The 19820-nt window shown below is 40.8% G+C and overlaps 1 protein-coding gene, 1 long non-coding RNA gene and 1 pseudogene across 11 annotated transcripts in view; 2 read left to right on the forward strand and 1 right to left on the reverse strand.

Moving 5' to 3' along the window:
• The window catches only part of cenpu (centromere protein U), an 80625-nt gene that overhangs the window by 34525 nt on the left and 26280 nt on the right, over positions 1 to 19820 (forward strand). For all 10 annotated transcript variants that reach the window (XM_069940015.1, XM_069940071.1, XM_069940022.1 and 7 more), the window contains 2 exons: positions 3487 to 3601; positions 4301 to 4558. In XM_069940015.1, coding sequence (XP_069796116.1) covers positions 3487 to 3601; positions 4301 to 4558 — 373 coding nt within the window. The remainder of the gene's footprint in view (positions 1 to 3486; positions 3602 to 4300; positions 4559 to 19820) is intronic.
• On the forward strand, positions 6259 to 13066 carry LOC138764332 (calumenin-like; annotated as a pseudogene).
• Positions 12206 to 16300, reverse strand: LOC138764340 (uncharacterized). The gene is made up of 2 exons (XR_011358125.1): positions 16083 to 16300; positions 12206 to 12437 (listed from the first exon to the last, which is right to left on the reverse strand). It is a non-coding gene; the product is annotated as an uncharacterized lncRNA (long non-coding RNA).

Below are 19820 nucleotides of genomic sequence, written 5' to 3' on the forward strand. Positions count from 1 at the left end.
GGGGGATATTCAAACCAGAGGCCATGGTTTGAGATTGCCGGGGGAAAATTATAAGGGGAACATGAGGGGAAATTTCTTTACGCAAAGAGTGGTAGGGATGTGGAATGAGCTTCCGGCAGACGTGGTCGAGGCGGGATCATTGGTTACATTTAAGGATAGACTGGATCGTTACATGGATAGGAAGGGACTAGAGGGGTATGGACCGGGTGCTGGTCAGTGGGACTAGGAGGGTGTGGATTTGTTACGGCATGGACTAGTAGGGCCGAACTGGCCTGTTCAGTGCTGTAAGTGGTTATATGGTTTTATGGGTATGGACCAGGTGCTCGTCAGTGGGACTAGGAGGGTGGGGATTTGTTACGGCATGGACTAGTAGGGCTGAACTGGCCTGTTCTGTGCTGTAAGTGGTTATATGGTTATATGGGTATGGACCAGGTGCTCGTCAGTGGGACTAGGAGGGTGGGGATTTGTTACGGCATGGACTAGTAGGGCCGAACTGGCCTGTTCTGTGCTGTAAGTGGTTATATGGTTATATGGGTATGGACCAGGTGCTCGTCAGTGGGACTAGGAGGGTGGGGATTTGTTACGGCATGGACTAGTAGGGCTGAACTGGCCTGTTCTGTGCTGTAAGTGGTTATATGGTTATATGGGTATGGACCAGGTGCTCGTCAGTGGGACTAGGAGGGTGGGGATTTGTTACGGCATGGACTAGTAGGGCCGAACTGGCCTGTTCTGTGCTGTAAGTGGTTATATGGTTATATGGGTATGGACCAGGTGCTCGTCAGTGGGACTAGGAGGGTGGGGATTTGTTACGGCATGGACTAGTAGGGCCGAACTGGCCTGTTCTGTGCTGTAAGTGGTTATATGGTTATATGGGTATGGACCAGGTGCTCGTCAGTGGGACTAGGAGGGTGGGGATTTGTTCCAGCATGGACTAGTAGGGCCAAACTGGCCTGTTCTGTATATGGTTATAACATCTTAATTGTGTCCAGGTTCCTCTATTTCAGTGTTTTCAAATTTTCTTTCCACTCACATACCACTTTTAAGTATTCCTTATGCCATAGGTGCTCTGTGATTAGGAAGGGATTGCTTAAGGTGGTATGTGAGTGGAAAGAAAAAGTTTAAAAACCACTGTTTTCATCTTACTTATTGATTTGTTATGTTCACAGTTTCATAACTACAAAGGAAATGGGACAATGACAATTTTTCTCAAGCAAAATATTTCAGTAACATTTGGTTCAGAGCAGTGATCTCAACCTTTTTTTCCCACTCACATACCACTTTATGTAATCCCCTACTAATTACAAAGCACCTATGGCATGGATTACTTATGGTGGTATATGAGTGAAAAGAAAAAAAGTTTGAATACCACTGCTTTATTCCAATGCTCTCTTTTTCAGCTTCTTGCCTTCCATTTTTCATGAGCTCTGTATCTAATATTCTGCCATGAGTATCCTTTCCCATGCTAAGCTGTAATGGCCCATTATTCCTGGTCTTACTGGTTTGCCATAAATTCATGTGCTTCACTTCCTCAGTTTACAGTGCATGTCTCCTATAAATATCGATATCCCTGCTCTTATCTCGCATCTACAATCTTTTTCTTTCAACTTTTAGTTACTGTATATAATTTCCACTTTCATTGTCAATATTTTATAGCCATCTTCATAAAACATTTTGAGACTTTTTGATGTTAAAAGTTGACTGGAAATCTAAAATAAAATAGTGAAGCACTCAGGAAGTTAGCATCTGTGGAGAGAGAAAGACTTTCAATTGATAACCTTTAATCTTCTTCCAGATTTATAACTACTAAGTGTTTCATTTGTGTCATTTTTATGTCCAGAAAATCCCTTAAAGAAATTCCTGTCATCTACAAGATTACACTATTTGTGCTTTCTCCTGCATGAAAATTTTTAATTCAAAATATTAGATCTCTTTCTCTTATGTTCAGGAGTACATTTCCAAGTCTCTTTATTCCATGTTACTTTATGTTATGTTACGAGCCCAAAGGACCCCAAAACCCAGCAGCAATACACATTCACCAGACAAGTAATTACTTAAACAAAAGTTGTTTTTAATTATCTTTAAAGATGAAAATAGAATTAAACTTGAACTTATCTCTATACTTAACTAATCTGAATTAACCCCCTTCTAATTCTAAGCGCACGTGTATAATGTGTGTGTAAATTTAAGAAAAGTTCTTTGATTCACAGTTCAATCTCACTTCTTCCAAGTTCTCTGGTTGCAGGCAATTCTTATACTGTGCACAGAATTTAACATGTATAAAGTTCACCAGGCTTTGGTGCTCGAAAGGTAAATGTTTACTGCTCAGGAAGGTTCTTGTAGGGTTTCCAGAGAGAGCTATTTGTTGTTTCAGTATGTCCACAACTGTGATACCACCATTAGTCACCTCAATGTCTCGCTGATGAAACTTGCCCTATCAGGGTTTTCCAGATGGTAACCTCTTTCTTTCAGGCTACCACAGAGTTCCTTTCTGTTCCCCTTATTCCAAGAGAAACATCAGACAGATAGCACTTTCAGCCATCAACCATTCTGTAGCTTTCTGTTTCCCACCAACTTTTCCTGGCTTGTTTCAGGAAGACTGAAAGTTCAATCTCTTTCAGTGTCACAAACACACTGGCTGAGAGAGCTTGTTGAGCTTGTCTTCTCTCTCTCTCTCTCTCTCCAACTGAGACTGCTAGAAAGCTCATGTGACTCTCTCACTTGCAAAAACCCCCACCTTCTTCAGCCAACCACAGGAGTCCTCCTTCTTGGTCAATCTGTTATCTTAGGTAAACAAAACCCAGGAGTGACCTTTCTGTGAGCATTCTGTAGGTACTTGCAAACAGCCAGTTTGTCCCATCCAAGACAATGGTCTATTCATTTTATGACTTCATTTCAATTAGCACAAACTTGTGAAACGTGTATAACATTCCCCATAGATCCTGCAATGTTACTGAATATGAATTCTCAGTATTTCAAATAAGATCTGTTTTAAAATGTATGTATGTAACCCACTCTAATCTTACCAAATTCTTCCCAATATTTATCCATTACAGTTAGATTTAGCTCCTTTCTTTTTTTTCTTCTATTATTGTTAGATGCCAAAAACAAGTTGACAGTGTGCCTATGAAACCAATGTGAATAGTTGAAAAGGGAAGTAGACGAATAAAAATGTTGCCCCTTCTCTAGCTTTACTTATCACTTGTCGATAGGTTGTCATATGCCTTATCCAAATAATATGATTGAAACTTTTTAATTCATTTAGGATTGAGCTTGACAGGCTGAGGCAGCTTTAAGTTGCCCATTCCTATTGGTGTGAGTTTCCTTCTTGAGCCAGTGCATTCTTAAGAGGTGTGCACAGTGTTCACACAAACGACTAATATCAAAAATACCCAATCCAATTCATTGTATTAACCAATAGATAAGTTTGGCAAGGGAACCTGCTCAGAATATGATCATCATTGATTCCATTTCTGTGCATATCTGTAGTTTTGGAGCTTTTACTCGCATATCTGAAGGTGTGGAAGCAAATGAAAGTGAAATGGAAGCAGAAGATAACAGCAATGAAGCATCAAGTGAGAGTATATTGGAACCTGTTAAAAAGGTACTTTCTATAAGATTATTTGTGTTTCATTTATTAGAAGCATCTGTTGTCTTGTTTGTCCCTCTAAATGTAATCTCAGGAATGATTGTGCATGCTGCCTCCTTCCCACACAACCACCCCATTTCCCATTGTATCACTGGTAAAGAACACAGAAAGTTATGATGGATTTACCTGGAAGCACCTGATTGCATTGGACATTCACCAAAATTTTAATCATAGAGTTCTACAGCATAGAGATAGACTCCTTGGCCCAATTTGACCATGTTGACCCAGCTTCCATCTTGAAGACAGGTTGGCCTGAATCGTTGACCATTCTTCTCCCACTGATTTTGCCTGACCTGCTGATTCTTTCAGCAATGGTTTTTTTTTAAATCCAACCAAGCTAGTCCCATTTTCATCTCTTCAGCCTATCCATGTATCTGTCCAAATTTTTTTTTTTAAGTGTTGCCTTTGTCCGCAACTCCAAAAGTAAAACCTGGCTGATCCCTGTCACACTTTTTAATAATAAATAAAGACAACTGTGAATGAGTACTTGGAAGATATAAATTGTCCTGAGCACATTAGCCATCTTCTTTTTTAAAGAATGTTATTCAGAAGTTGGCTGCTGCATAGGTACTTAAATCATGATTATTTATGTCTGAAGTCTCACTTTAATTTTCATTGGTTCATTGAGTAAAAACAATTGTTTTACAATTACAGCGTAAAAGAGTAATGGTGAAAAATATAAAGCATTTACAGGCCAGAAAAGTCTCCAAGCTATCGAAGAACGTTCCATTGCAGACAAATGCAGTAAAAATTCCTAGTGATGGGAATTCTGGAATTAAGCAGAGGACTCTTTCTGCAAGTGCTACAGAGACATCATTGACATCTATTTCAATGCCAAAAAAACGAAGAAATAAGCAATTGGGCGCATCAGCAGATTCTAACAGGGACTCATTTCATGCAGAGCATTTCATGGTAAGGAACTTGTTTTCTGATTGATGTACAGTTCTTCCTGTTGAGCAAGGTGAAAGAAAATGGTGAGCTAGAGCTTTATCTGAGAATTAATTGCTTATTGGACCTTAACCTTAAGATTTGTTCTGTCCTTTCATTGAACATAATAAAAAAATAGTTTTAAGAACGTAAGTGCAGGTCTCCTATAGATAATGATACTTTGATTTTGCTTTCATTTGCAATCACAGTACAATATCATTAGTTTCAAGAAAATAATGGATGAGGACAAGTCTGGTCCTCGTGTTGAGATTCTAAATGGGAGAAAATCCAATTTTGAGGAAATAAGAAAGGATCTCGAAAGTGTGGATTGGGACAGGTTTTTTTCTTGCAAGAGTGTGCTTGATACGTGGGAGGCCTTCAAAGTTAAAATTTTGAGGGTACAGAGTTTGCCTGTTCCTGTCAAGATTAAAGGCGAAGTTAACAGGCAGAAGGAACCTTGATTTCTGAGAGATATTGGAGATCTGGTTAAGAAGGTGTATAGCAACTATAGGCAATTATGGAGTATATGCGATATTTGAGGAGTATAAAAAATGCAAGAAAAAAGCAAAGAAATCAGTGGGTCTAAAAGAAAATATGAGGTGGCTTTGGTAGACAAGGTGAAAGGAAATCCTAAGGGTATATTAAGAGCAAAAGGATACTAAGGGACAAAAATTGGTCCCCTTGTAAATCAGAGTGGTTGGCTATGTATGAAGTCAAAGGAGATTGGCGAAATCTTAAATTTTTGTTGCATCTTTGGCTGCTCTGGAAACTGGTACAGAAGCTCTGAAAATAAGAGGTTATGGAACATATACAGATTAAAGAGGATGAGTTCCTTGCTGTCTTAAAGTGAATAAAGGTGGATAAATCCCCAGGCCCTTAAAAGATATTCTTTCGGACCTTGAGGAAGGCTAGTGTAGAAATTGCAGGGTCCTGGCAGATGTATTTAATGGACATTGGCCATGGGTGAGCATTGGAGAATAGCTCATATTGTTCCATTGTTTAAAAAAAGGCTCTAAAAATAATCCAGGAAATTATAGGCCGGTGAGCCTAAAGTCGATGGTTATAAAGTTATTAGAAGGTGTTCTAAGAGATCATACACATACAAGTATTTGGATAGACTGGGATCAATTGGGGATTAGTCAGCATGGCTTTGTGCATGGTAGGTAGTATTTAATGAAGCTTATAGTTTTTGGACAGTTGATCAGAAAATTGAAGGAATGGCCTTGGGCAAGGTCATGCATGGGAGGTTAGTCAGGAAGCTTCATTTGCTTGGTGTTCATGGTGAGTAGTAAATTAGATTCAATGTTGGCTTTATGGGAGAAGCCAAAGAGTTGTTGTGGAGATTGCCTCTCAGACTGGAGTTGTGACTACTAGTGACTCTCAGGGGTCCATTGTTGTATGTCATCTATATCAATGATTTGGATGATAATATGGTAAAATGGGTCAGCAAGTTTGCAGATGACACGATGATTGGAGGTGTAGTTGCCAGCGAGAAAGGCTTTCAAAGCTTGCAGAGGGATCTGGACCAGCTGGACAACTAGGCTGAAAAATGCCAAATGGAATTGAAAGCACTCAAATGTATTTCTAGTAGACCTATGAGAGTGAGTGCAGAAGCAATCTAAGAAGTGCATAGAGAAAGATTACAGGCATGATAGGTTTGACAAAACTGGTTTTGTATCTCACCCATGTGCGGCATTTATGCTCTGAGCAAACCCACAGAAAAGAAAGATCAAACATTCCATAACAAGGAGTTGAGTGACAAGGTACATGATAATGCAGAGAACTTCGATTATGATCATGTAGTGTGAATAAAAGCTCTCACGACTGGAGGAAAACAAATGCTTTTATTAGCTTATAACTAAGGTTAGGGTCTCACAGTAATCTTCAGAAGGGTTCTGGGTTTAGGCAGGAAGCCATGGTTATGTGAGCAGATCGGGGCAAATCTGGGAGGCGGGGCCAGCCATCAGCACAAAACACTACCAGTGAATCCCAGTTCACTGCATTCACCCCTTCCTATAGAATTTAGGGTCTGTGAATGAAGACAGAGAACATGGGTTTAGACAAAAAAATGTTTGAAAAATATAGTTATTTACAGATTTAAGTGGTCCAGGGGTCTGGAGGTCCTGATGGAGCACCTTAGCACCGTGGGTCCTTGGGTCTCCTGGTTCCCTTGTGAGGGAGGAGAGGCGGGCTGGGTCTCTGGCTCAAAGGTGCAGGGGGAGTGCACTTTCCTCCTGAACCGGATCTCCCAAGCTCCTGACTGGGGCTGGCGAGAATGAGCTCCGTGGCTTGCAGGGCACTTGAGGCAACTGACACTCTGTTCCAGTGGGTGCCAGGTTCCTGATGGAGAGCGTGTCCTCCCTGCCATCCGGGTACTCCACATAGACGTATGTGGGATTGGCGTGGAGCAGTTTCACCCTTTCCACCAGGAGGTCAGTTTTGCTTCTCCTCATGTGCTTCCCGAGAAGGACTGGACCAGGAGTGGTGAGCCAGATTGGAGTGTAGTTCCCGATACCGACCTTCTCTCGAAAGTGAATAGTAGCTCATGATGGGTAGCGTTGGTCGTGGTACATAGTAGCGACTCGATGGAATGGAGCGTCATGGGGAGGACTTCCTGCCACCGTGAGTCTGGAAGGCCTTTTGACTTCAGGGCCAGTTTGACAGCCTTCCAGACCATGGCCTTCTCCTTTTCAACCTACTCGTTCCCCCGGGGGTTGTAGCTAGTAGTCCTGCTGGACGCGATGCCCCTCACCAGCAGGTACTGACGTAGCTCGTCACTCATAAAGGATGAGCTCCAGTCGCTATGAATTTAGCTGGGATACCTGAACAGGGTGAAAATGGAGTCTAGGGCCTTTTTGACTGACAAAGTGGATGTGACTGGATGTGGAATGGCAAACGGAAAGCGGGAGTACTAATCAATAACAGGGAGGAAGAAGGTGTTCCTGTTTGTGGAGGGGAGAGCTCCCTTAAAATCAACACTGAGCCACTCGAAGGGCCTGGATGACTTGAACAGGTAGTTCAAAGCGGTTTGGACTTCAGCCGAGAGGAGGAAATTAGTGGCTTTTAAGAGAGGGCGAACCTTATCAGCATATTGAGGGATCCATTTGGCGTAATATGAGAAAAGCCCCAGGCATCTCCTCAAGGCCTTTCTGGTCCTAGGGATGGGGAGCTCTAACAGGGGGGACATCCTAGTGGGATTGGGGCCAATAATGCCATTCTCCATCATGTAGCCAAGCTGTTTAGTCCTGAACACGCACTTGTCAGAGTCATAAGTGAGGTTCAGGGCTTCGCCGCATGAAGAAAACTCTGGAGGTTGGCGTCATAGAAGACCATGTGTGGCCACAGATGGTGACATTATTGAGGTAGGGGAAGGTAGCCTTCAACCCATACTCATCCACCATTCTGTCCATCTGCCTCTGGAAGATAGAAACCCCGTTAGTAATACCGAAAGGGACAATCCGGAATTGATAGAGACCACTGTTAGCGTCAAATGCCATATATGGACAGTCATCAGAACAGATTGGCAGCTGGTGATAGCCCTGATACTGCGCAATATCATTCACCATGTCAGAAATTTGAGGGAGGGGTTATGAGACCAGGAGTGTTAATAGTTAATAGTTTGGCTATAGTCAATTACTAGCCTGGACTTGTTTTTCCCATTTTTCCCTATGATCTAGTGATTATAATTCTGTTAGTTTTAGGGTAGTTTTAGGGAAGAGCAAGGAGAGGCCTAAAGTTGAGGTTCTGGATTGGAAAAGAGCAAATTTCAAAGGAATAAGAAGGGATTTGGGGAGTTTTGAGTGCGACAGGATATTTTCAGGTAAGGATGTTAATGAAAAATGGAGGATATTCAAAAAAGAAATTTTGAGGGTACAGAGTAGTTATGTCCCAGTGTGGATCAAAGGAAAGGCTGGAAGTCATAGGGAGGCTTGGTTTTCGAGGAATATTGGAAATATGGTTAGGAGAAAAAGGGAGGTGTACAAGAGGTATAAAGAGCAGGGAGCTGAGAAGTGGAAGGAGGACTACAAGGAGTGTAGAAGGAATCTTAAGAAAGAAATTAGAAAGGCCAAAAAAAGGCATGAAGAGGCTTTGGCTGACAGAGTAAAAATAAATCCAAAGGGTTTCTATAAGTACATTAAAAGTAAAAGATTAGTGAGAGATAAAATTGGACCCCTTGTAGATAGCGAGGGTAGGCTGAGTGAGAAGTCTGAGGAAATGGGGGAAATTTTGAATGGTTTCTTTGCCTCGGTATTCACTAGGGAAAAAAATGTTGAACCAGTTGAAGTAAAGAAAAATAGTGGGGAGGTCATGAAGCATATAAGGATAACCGAGGAGGTAGTGATGGCTGTGTTAAAAAAGATAAAGGTGGATAAATCTCCCGGACCGGACAAAATATTCCCTAGGACACTCAGGGAGGCTAGTGGACAGTTAGTGGGGCCATTAACAGAGATATTTAGGATGTCACTGGCCACGGGGGTGGTGCCAAAGGATTGGAGGATGGCGCATGTGGTTCCTCTGTTTAAGAAAGGGTCCAAATGCAAACCTGGGAATTATAGGCCTGTAAGTCTGACGTCTGTGGTGGGCAAGTTGAAGGAAAGTGTTCTGAGGGATGCTATTTACAAATTTTTGGAGGTACAGGGATTGATAAGGAGTAATCAGCATGGTTTTGTCAGGGGTAGATAATGCTTGACAAACCTGATTGAGTTCTTCGAGGGGGTTACAAAAAAGGTTGATGAAGAGAAAGCTGTGGATGTTGTCTATTTGGACTTTAATAAAGCTTTTGACAAAGTTCCCCACAGGAGGTTAGGAAAGAAAGGTGGAGGCATTAGGTATAAATAAAGAGATAGTGAAATGGATTCAGCAGTGGTTGGATGGGAGGTGTCAGCTAGTAGTGGTAGAAAATTGTTTGTCCAATTGGAGGCCGGTGACTAGTGGAGTTCCTCAGGATTCGGTCCAGGGTCCACTATTATTTGTTATATATATTAACGATCTGGATGTAGGGGTGGAGAATTGGATAAGCAAGTTTTCAGATGATACAAAGATTGGTGGTGTTGTGGACAGTGAGGAAGATTACCATAGATTAAAAGGTGATTTAGGAAGGCTGGAGGTGTGGGCTGAGAAATGGCTGATGGAATTTAATACAGATAAATGTGAGGTGCTACATTTTGGAAAGGCAAATTTAAATAGGTCATATACATTGAATGGTAGACAATTGAGGAGTGCAGAGCAACCAAGGGATTTAGGAGTTGTGGTAAATAGTACCCTCAAGGCTGATACTCAGGTAGATGGTGTGGTGAAGAAGGCATTTGGAATGTTGGCCTTCATAAATCGGAGTATTGAATTCAAGAGTAGGGAGGTTATGATGAAATTGTACAAGGCATTGGTAAGGCCAAATTTGGAGTACTGTGTACAGTTTTGGTCACCAAATTATAGGAAAGATATAAACAAAATAGAGAGAGTGCAGAGAAGGTTCACGAGAATGTTGACAGGATTTCAAGGTCTGAGTTACAGGGAAAGGTTGTGCAGACTGGGGCTTTTTTCTCTGGAGCGTAGAAGATTGAGAGGGGACTTGATAGAGGTGTTTAAGATTTTAAAAGGGACAGACAGAGTAAATGTGGATAGGCTTTTTCAATTAAGAAAGGGGGAGATTCAAACTAGAGGACATGGTTTAAGATTGAAGGGGGAAAATTATAAGGGGAACATGAGGGGAAATTTCTTTACGCAGAGGGTGGTGGGGATGTGGAATGAGCTTCCGGCAGATGTGGTTGAGGCGGGATCATTGGTTACATTTAAGGAAAGACTGGATCGTTAATGGATAGGAGGGGACTAGAGGGGTATGGTCCGGGTGCTGGTCAGTGGGACTAGGAGGGGGGGGATTTGCTACGGCATGGACTAGTAGGGCCGAACTGGCCTTTTCTGTGCTGTAAGTGGTTATATTGTTATATGGTTTTACCACTACCACTTTCCACAGGCTGGTGCTAGGTTCAATGATACCTTAATCAACCAGACGTTGTGTCTCAGACCTTATAAAATCTCCGTCTGCTCTATTGTACCTCCTGCTATTGGTAGCAATGCATTTGCAGTCTGAGGACAAATTCGGGAAGAGAGGAGGGGGGGTGGGGTCAATATTCAGTGCGGAGAGGCTGCATGAGGGTTCTGATTTTAGGGGCCCTCTGTTCCGAACTGTTATGGGGGGAGGGGACCAGAATACTACAAGGTCATGGCTTTTAAGGTGACACACAAGAAGTCCAGACCCAACAACACCGGACACAGTTCATCAAGTATGTACAAGCGAAATGTACAGAATTCCACCCCCCCCTTCAAATGACAGATGTACTATATAATGTTGTTGAACACATGTAAAATGCAAATGAGATGCAAGAAATATGCAGTAATTAGAAGGATACATGTTCAGGTTGTATTCTTGCACAGTCCATGAGCATATGAAGCTTTCAGTAGAACCCGTGTCAATTAGCCATTTAGTAGCCATTTACCTTCACAGTCACTATGGAGTTGCTGAGCTGGTGAGGTCTGTACTGATTTAGGACCATCAAGGCTAGGTCCCCAGAGACTCCATCCTCCTCACTTGAGTGGCCCCCACCATCCTGCGTTGCCCTGCATGGGTAAGCTGATGTCGACCTCATGGCACGACAAGATGGCCGTCCTCCTACTTCCTCTAACGATGATGGCGCCGAGTTTGAATTTGAGTCATGCAAGATGGCCACCAAGCCTTTTCGCGCTGTTTCCTCGCTGCCACTCTCCATCGGCGAGTCGCGAAGCAAGTGAGTTTGGGTGAATTCGGGGCAGACGGCTTGAGGCTGCGGACTTCCCTGGGTTTTCCCTTGTGCGACAAACCCTCGCCCACTCCCCTTTCTTGCCACAGCTGGAACACACTGAGTCTTTTGCCAGGCAATGAGATCGGGAATGCTGGCTCTTCAGAAAAAATACTCCCTAGCACGGGAAGTGGCAGCCGTAAAGATAGGGGTAGGAGGAGCAGCCAGTCCTTGGAAGTGGTTACCTGGGTGAGCGAGCTCGCTGGCTTCGAGGTTGTCGTTCTCAAACTTGGCCTGTTCCAGCGATTTGGCCAGCTTGACCTGGCTAGCCAGGTCCTTCTTTCCCGAATTGAACACTCGTTGCCTGATGTACCTTGAGCGGACCCCCGCGACTCGAGTATCCCAGATCTGTTCTTCCTCACAAACGCAGCCTGTAGCCACTTCGTACCTGCACTTCTTGGCAAGCCTCTACAGATCCAGCAGGTAGTCATCGATGGTCTCTCCTGGCCACTGGCGACGTAGAACAAGTCAGTGCTTTGCTAGTACCTCATTTTGTGACTTCAGGTACCTAGCCTTCAACGCCTCGATAGCAACGTCATTTGTAGAGCAGTCCCTGATGACTGCATATCATTTTGTTTCTACCCTCGAAATGCGTGCAAACCTCCAGAGTTCATCGTTGTGGAAGACGTCTCTGGTAGTGTTCAGGTAGGCCTGGAAGTGGTCTATCCAGTATGTTAACTCCTTGGCTACATCGGGGGACAGAGGGTCTATCAGTAGCATACCTGGCTTGAGTAGCATTTCCATCATTAGGGAATAAGCTAATAAAATTGTAGCATGAATAAAAGCTCTCACAACTGGAGGGAGAAGAAATGTTTTTATTAGTTTATAACTAAGGATAGGGTCTCACAGTAGTCTTCAGAAGGGTTTTGGGTTTAGGCTGGAAACCAGGGTTATATGCGAGCAGGTGGGGGTGGATTCAAGAGGAGGGGCCAGCCATCAGCCCAACAACACTACCAGTAAATCCCAATTCACTGAAGACCATGATGCTTTCCTTGGAGCTGAAGAAGCAAAGACGTTTGACCAGCTTACTCCTGAGGACAGAAAAGAAAGGCTTGAAAAAATTGTAGATAAAATTGATGGAAACAGGATGGGTTTGCTGTAGAGGAGGAACTTGAGAAATGGATTAAACATTGTCAAAAGCGTTGGATTTACGAGGATGTCGATTATCAATTGAAGGGTCATGATCTAGACTACAACTACAAACAAATGATGTTGAGAGATGAGCAGCCATTTTAAAAAGGCTGATCAGAATGGTGACTTGTATGATATGAAGGAGGAGTTCACTGTTTCCTGCATCCAGAGGATGAGGAGATTATTGTGTTGGAAACCATGGAAGATGTTGATAAAAATGGAGATGGCTTCATTGATCTGGAGGAGTATATTGATGATATGTATACTGCATGAGCTTGAGTGGTGAAAGCTGAGTGTGAATAGTTCAGAGACCAGAATAAAGATAGTAAAATGGGCAAGGATGAAACCAAAGATTAGATCCTGCCAGCAACTATGACTAATGCTGAGGCCGAAGCCTCCCATCTGGCACATGAATCTGATGAAAACAAAGATGGAAAACTCACAAAAGAAGAAATAATCAAAACATACAACCTGTCTGTGGGAAGCCAGGCAAGACTTTGGGGAGGCCTTAGAAAGGCATGAGTTCTAAATTTAACCACTGTAGAGAGAACAAGAATCCATTCCATGAATAAAGAATTTTTTTTTAAACAATGTGCTGTTTTCTGGCTATCACAGAGCTCAATATGGAACAGATAAGGTGTTTATGGGAGGGTGGGATCCAATGATGCAGCCATCTGAACCAAAAGATTAACAAGTAATTAGATGTTTACTTGCATTTTATTTTTAGTTTGATGTTCAGTCTCCCTCCTTTGGTCAAATATTGTAGAACTAATCTGATAAACCCATTCAAAATCTGTATAATTTCCAGGGAACTCTGCTTGGTTTCAAGTAATTTAGGACAACTGAACAAGAAGTACGTTTTGAACAAGGAACTATGGGTAAAAAGATGGGGAAAATGGAAGAATCCTGTATATCTGCAGCTGAGATGAAAAATTATAAGGAGAATTTCCAGCAATCATTCATATTATTAACGGAAGAAGTTAAAAAAAAAATGGGCAGAGTATAGCTGAAAATAAAAATTTTACAAAGAAGCAAGTGGACAAAAAAATTTGAAGTTGTGGAAGAAAAAATTAAAGGGAATGAATTTGAGATTCAAGGCATTAAGGAACAGATGAAGAAAATAGAAGCTGAAGCGGCAGCAACAAAAGATCAATTAATGCAAAAAATTGACATTTTAGAAAATTTTAGTAGAAGGAATAACAAAGATTGTTGGACTTAAAGAAGGTGATGAAGGTCAAGAAATTAACAAGTATTTACAGCGTTGGATTCCACAATCTTTGGGGGTAACTGAATTTCATGGAGACATTGAGATTGAGAGAGCTCCTAGAGCACTACAGCCGAAGCCACAAGCAGATCAGAGACCTCGTCTAATACTAGTTAAATTTCTTCATTATGAAGATCTTGGAACTGGCGGTGAAACAAGCAAAAGAAGGACAGTCACCATTGATTTATAATGGAAACAAGATTTTCTTTTACTCTGATATAAGCTTTGATTTGTTGCGGAAAGAATTCAGTGAAGTTAAAAATGTGTATGGAAGAAAGGTTATGCCTTTGTCTTACGGTATCTGGCAGTTTTGAAGGTTTGTTCCAAATGGGAAGAACAGGTTTTTTATGGAGCCTAATGAGGCAAAGGTTTTTGCGGATTCATTGCCTGAAAGATAGAGACTTGCAGTGGGTGACACTTGAATGAAAAATATCACTGAATGGTTTCATTTGTTAATATAAGAGAGGAAAAAAAAATTTGAGAGAGTTCAAGAGGGGGAAGGATTCTATAAGTGGTCTATATATAATTAAAAGAATCATAAATGACTAAGAATGTATAGACATAATGCAACAGGAGACTGAACTGCATTTCGAGTGAGCTAATTGGGAGTATAGGGCTAATTGCTGCGGAGTCATGAGTGCTGGTGTGGTTCTGACCACAACCTGAATAGATCAAGGCTTTAACGACACTATATCAACATTGGGGGAGGGGGGGTTCTATCTTTATTCTATTTTCTTTCTTTTCTTTTTCCATTATGAAATATGTTGTTAATATTATGAGAATGGAACCCCACTCCCCATACCGACGTGATCTACTGGGATAAATGTCAGAAGAGGTAGCAAAAAAATTTAGGGCGAACACCTTTCTTGGCATCCTGCTTAATATTTTTCTTTAAAGAACAAATTTTCTGGTCAGTGTCATATTATGGTTTGTTTTATATATATATATATATCTATATATATAGATATATATATATCTATATATATATCTATATATATAGATATATATATGGAGACAATATTTTAAACCATGGGTCTGTTCCCATAAGTGACATGTGTAAACCAAGACTGATCAAAGTAGTTTGATGTGAATGTTGAACTAAGCATTATTTGGATTAAAATTTTGTTTGTAGGATTGTCCTGATCTTGGATAACCTATTAATTTTTTTTAGTATGACAACAATTGGGAAATTGTTTTACAGACATTTTTGACTGAGCATCTTGAAATTAATTAAAATAATTGAAATTAAACCATTTATTGTTCTCAAATGAGTTTGATTTTCATTTCTGAATTGGAAAAACAAATTCTACAATTAAGTGTTTGAAACCCAAGATTGATGAAACTGATAAAAATATTTTGAAGAGGTGACCAAATAGATTGTCTACATCAACTTTAGTAAGGCATTTGACACACTCTTGTATGGGAGAGGAGTGTGGAAAATTAGATCACATGAATGACATCATGAAGAAAGCCTCTACTTCCTCAGGAGTTTGCGGAGGAGCTAGTGGAGTTGTTCAAGTGAACCGGTATGGACTTGAAGGGCCGACATGGCCTGTTTCCGTGCTGTAAATGGTTATATGGTTATATGGGAGGAGTAGGAGAGGAATGAAGGATCTGTAACAATGGTAACTCAGTAACGAATAAGTTTATAAAATGGGACACTATGAAGGCATATTTAAGAGGTCAAATAATAGGTCATACTTCAAAAATAAAGAAAGAACATATGAAAGAGGTAGACCAGTTGGAAAAAGAAATATTGAAATTAGAGAAGGAATTACATATGAAAAAGAAGATTATTGGAATCAAAGAAATTGAGATTTAATACACTACCAACCTATAGGGTAGAAAGGGATATAATGCAAACATGACAGAAGGATTATGAATTAGGTGAAAGAGCTCATAAAGTATTAGCATGGTAGTTAAAAACTGAACAAGTTTCCAGATCAATAATTGCAACAAAGAAAGAAACTGGTCAAGTCACTTACAAGACGCATGAAATAATTGACAATTTTAAGAATTAAAAAAAAACTATATCATTCAGAATCTCTGAAAGATAGAAAAAAAAGAGGAATATTTACAACCGGTTAAATTACCTATGTTAAACAAGCTGAACAATTAGAGTTATCTAATTTTTCTGAGATAGAGGTTGATGAGATTTTGAAGTCATTACAAAACAATAAAGTGCCGGGCCAAGATGGTTTCCCGCCCCCAGAGTTTTATAAAGAATTTAAGGAATTATTAATTTCTGTATTAGATCAAATGAAAGAGGTACATGATTTACCAGAATCCTTTAAAACAGCATTAATAACAGTTATTCCAAAAAAAAAGGAAAAAATCTTTCACAGCCTTCTTCTTATAGACCTATTGTGGCGGCGCACATCCTCATGGCGAACCGGCCCCGCTTGTATCACCACGTGGCGGGGCAGCCATGGGGAAATGGCGTCGTCAGAGGTTTCTTTCTGACTCCAGCATCCCTTCCAGCCCCCACCCTGGGCAGTGATGATGATGTCACAATGTACCAGGTGACTGAGCTCATGCTGCCCTTAAAGGGGCATCTGAATTTGAATAAAATCAGTCGTTAACGACCCTCAACGTGGTGGTTGTGTTTCTTCTACTGCTCACACCCCCACAGTGGTGACCCTGACAAGCCCAGACATTTTTCTGGACTCAAAACACCATGGATTCAGCAATGGGCGTCTTTGTTACCCATAATCCTTCTGTCAGCACCAGAGTGGTTCCAGCTGTGTGGGGGATTATGGGTAAAGAAGAAGCCATTGCTCCCACATTGAGCCAGCCGCTGCCGACTTCTCTCCCACTGGGTGCTCGGAGCCGAAAGTCATCTTTCTACTGAAGGTAAGAGAGGGCGCCCACAGGGGAGTGGGGGCAGGGGAGGGGGGGGAAAATTAATGTTACTTTTGTGCAATGTCATCTACCTAAAAAAAGCACCAGTGTTTGGAATTCTGGATAAAAGGTTTTATGTTGGCCTTTTATGTTTTGATATGACATTTAACACTTAAATATGACCAATGTAGCTTGTTTCGATTCATTCCATTTAGCATGTGTACAATATTTAATTATAATGAATATATTTGTAATGGTTTAATTTATAAAATTAGCTTTTGCTTGTCTTTGAAGTCTGACGGAGTACATTATTTTTAAGTATGTCATGTGAAGCTTTGCTGAAATCGGAAAATTGCAGGGTGAGCAATGACCCAAATTTACAGATTGAAACAGTAAAACAAAAAATATCCAACACCTATGAGGATTGGTAGATGATGTATAAGAGCATTTTCCGGTTGCTTGAGATTTACTCTTACTAAAAACTTATCCACTGCCTAATGGTCTGCTGATCAGACAAGTCTTCTATACAGATACTATGACAAATCTTGAATTTGCTTAGCCAGACATTTGAAAAAGAACACTGTGCCTCCATATTCATCTTTTTTATGGAACTTCTTTCCTTTATCTTGCAACATGGATCCACCTTCTAACCTGTTCCACCTGCAGATGTCGCTTTGCCACACAAGTGGTTGATTGGCGAACTAATGGCCAGGCGTACCAATTTTAAACTTACATTTTACCTATTATTTTCTTTTTATTTATTTTTTTTATTTAGTTTCCTTGAGTTTTTTTGGCCAGTTGCTTGAATTCTAGATATCAGGGACTTTACTTTATAAAGCAACTTAATTTATTCAGTTTACTCATATTTTATGGTTTTTTTCCCCACATTTTATCTGCTTATTCTGTTATTTCTCTTCTATTAATGTAACAATTTTTCTCCATAGCTTGTTATAAAGATTGGAAATCCTTTTTTTTTAAAACGTAAAGAGGTCCTTAAACAACTTACTGCAGAGCCGAATGCAAATTTGTAATGGCTTTATTTTACAATGAAGTCAAAACTAGTAATGAATAATTTGGATTTACCTATAGCAGATGTGTTGGTATTTAAGTGAGGTAAAGGGAATAACAGTGACATGAGGGAGGAACTGGCCAAAGAAAATAGGAAGGGGGCACTAGTAGAGAAGATGGCAGAGCAGCAATGGATGGAGTTTCTGCAAGAAATGGAGAAAATGCAAGATAAATACATACAAAAAAGAGGAAATATTCAAATAGAAAAATGTCACTACAGCGGCTGACTAGGGAAGTCAAAGCCAACGTGAAAGCATTCAAGGAAACACAGAAGCCTAATAGCATGAATACACCTGAGATTGTCTCATCTCAGAAACTAAGCAGGCTCAGGTCTGGTCAATACTTGGAGGGGAGACTACCTAGGAACACAAGGTGCTGTTGGTTTCTGTGAGGGATTGTGGTCAAAGTGGTGACTCTCTGCCTGCCTTACAGTAGATAAAAGTTAAAGAATCTCATATATGTTACATTCTAAATGCAGTATTATGTGGCAATAATGAAACCTTTACCTAGATTAGTGGGAAGATAAGGATAGGGAAGTTTTTAAAAAAATTAGGTAACTAAAACACTCAAGATGAAAAAGTTCGTATGAAAGTAGGTAGCAAATATCAGAGGATACAAAAAGCTGCTTCAATTATATAAAGAATAAAAGAGGTGGGAGTAGATATAGGACCACTAGTAAATGACGCAAGAGAAATAATAATGAGAGACAAGGGGATGGCAGAGGAACTAAATGAGTATTTTGCATCACTAGCAATGTGCCAGATGTCGAAGCGTATAAGGGAAGGGAAGTGAGTACAGTCACTATTTCAAGGTTGATGAAGGGAAAGCTGTGGATGTTGTCTATTTAGACTTTAGTAAAGCTTTTGACAAAGTTCCCCACAGGAGGTTAGGAAAAAAGGTGGAGGCATTAGGTATAAATAAGGAGGTAGTGAAATGGATTCAGCAATGGTTGGATGGGAGGTGTCAGCTAGTAGTGGTAGAAAATTGTTTGTCCAATTGGAGGCCGGTGACTAGTGGAGTTCCTCAGGGATCGGTCCTGGGTCCACTATTGTTTGTTATATATATTAACGATCTGGATGTAAGGGTGGAGAATTGGATAAGAAAGTTTGCAGATGATACAAAGATTGGTGGTGTTGTGGACAATGAGGAAGATTACCGTACATTAAAAGGTGATTTTGGAAGGCTGGAGGTGTGGGCTGAGAAATGGCTAATGGAATTTAATACAGATAAGTATGAGGTGTTACATTTCGGAAAGGCAAATCTAAATAGGTCATATGCATTAAATGGTAGGCTATTGAGATGTGCAGAGCAACACAGGGATTTAGGAGTGATGGTAAATAGTACCCTCAAGGCTGATACTCAGGTAGATGGTGTGGTGAAGAAGCCATTTGGAATGTTGGCCTTCATAAATCGGAATATTGAATTCAAGAGTAGGGAGGTTATGATGAAATTGTACAAGGCATTGGTGAGGCCAAATTTGGAGTACTGTGTAAGTGGTTATATGGTTATATGGTTAAGGGAGAAGTTGCTCAGGAAGCTGAATGGTGTAGGGGTGAATAAGTCTCCCGGAAACAGATGGATTGCAGCTGTGGATCCCGAAAAAGGAAATGGTAGAGTTTGTGGAGGCATTGGTAATAATCTTTCAGGAATTTATAGAATCTGGCATGGTCCCGGACGACTGGAAAATTGCAAATGCCACCCCAATATTCAAGAAAGGAATGAGGCAGCAGAAAGGAAATTATAGGCCCGTTATCCAAACGTCAGTGGTTGGGTAGATGTTGGAGTTGATTGTAAAGAATGAGGTTACGGAGGACTTGGAGGCACATGACGGAATGGCCAACATTTTGGCCAGCCTTGAGGTTGAAGTAGTGCAAACAGACTCATGACAAATGATTTGATTCTTGGCGATTTTCAAGTGCATATTGTTCCCTGTGACTTTGTACTTCAGCAGGGAAGTTATCATTTTTGGACAAGGAGAAATGTTGACAAAAATTGAGAATTTAAAAGAAAAGGCTGTGTTTGAGTTCACATTCCATGTTATGTCACTAGGATTCTTTTTTATTCTACCTGTTCTTGCCTTGGTTCAGCTGTTACTGAGATCTTTTGTTAA

The sequence above is a fragment of the Narcine bancroftii genome, chromosome 1, assembly GCF_036971445.1.
Source record: "Narcine bancroftii isolate sNarBan1 chromosome 1, sNarBan1.hap1, whole genome shotgun sequence".
Taxonomy (NCBI): Eukaryota; Metazoa; Chordata; class Chondrichthyes; order Torpediniformes; family Narcinidae; genus Narcine; species Narcine bancroftii.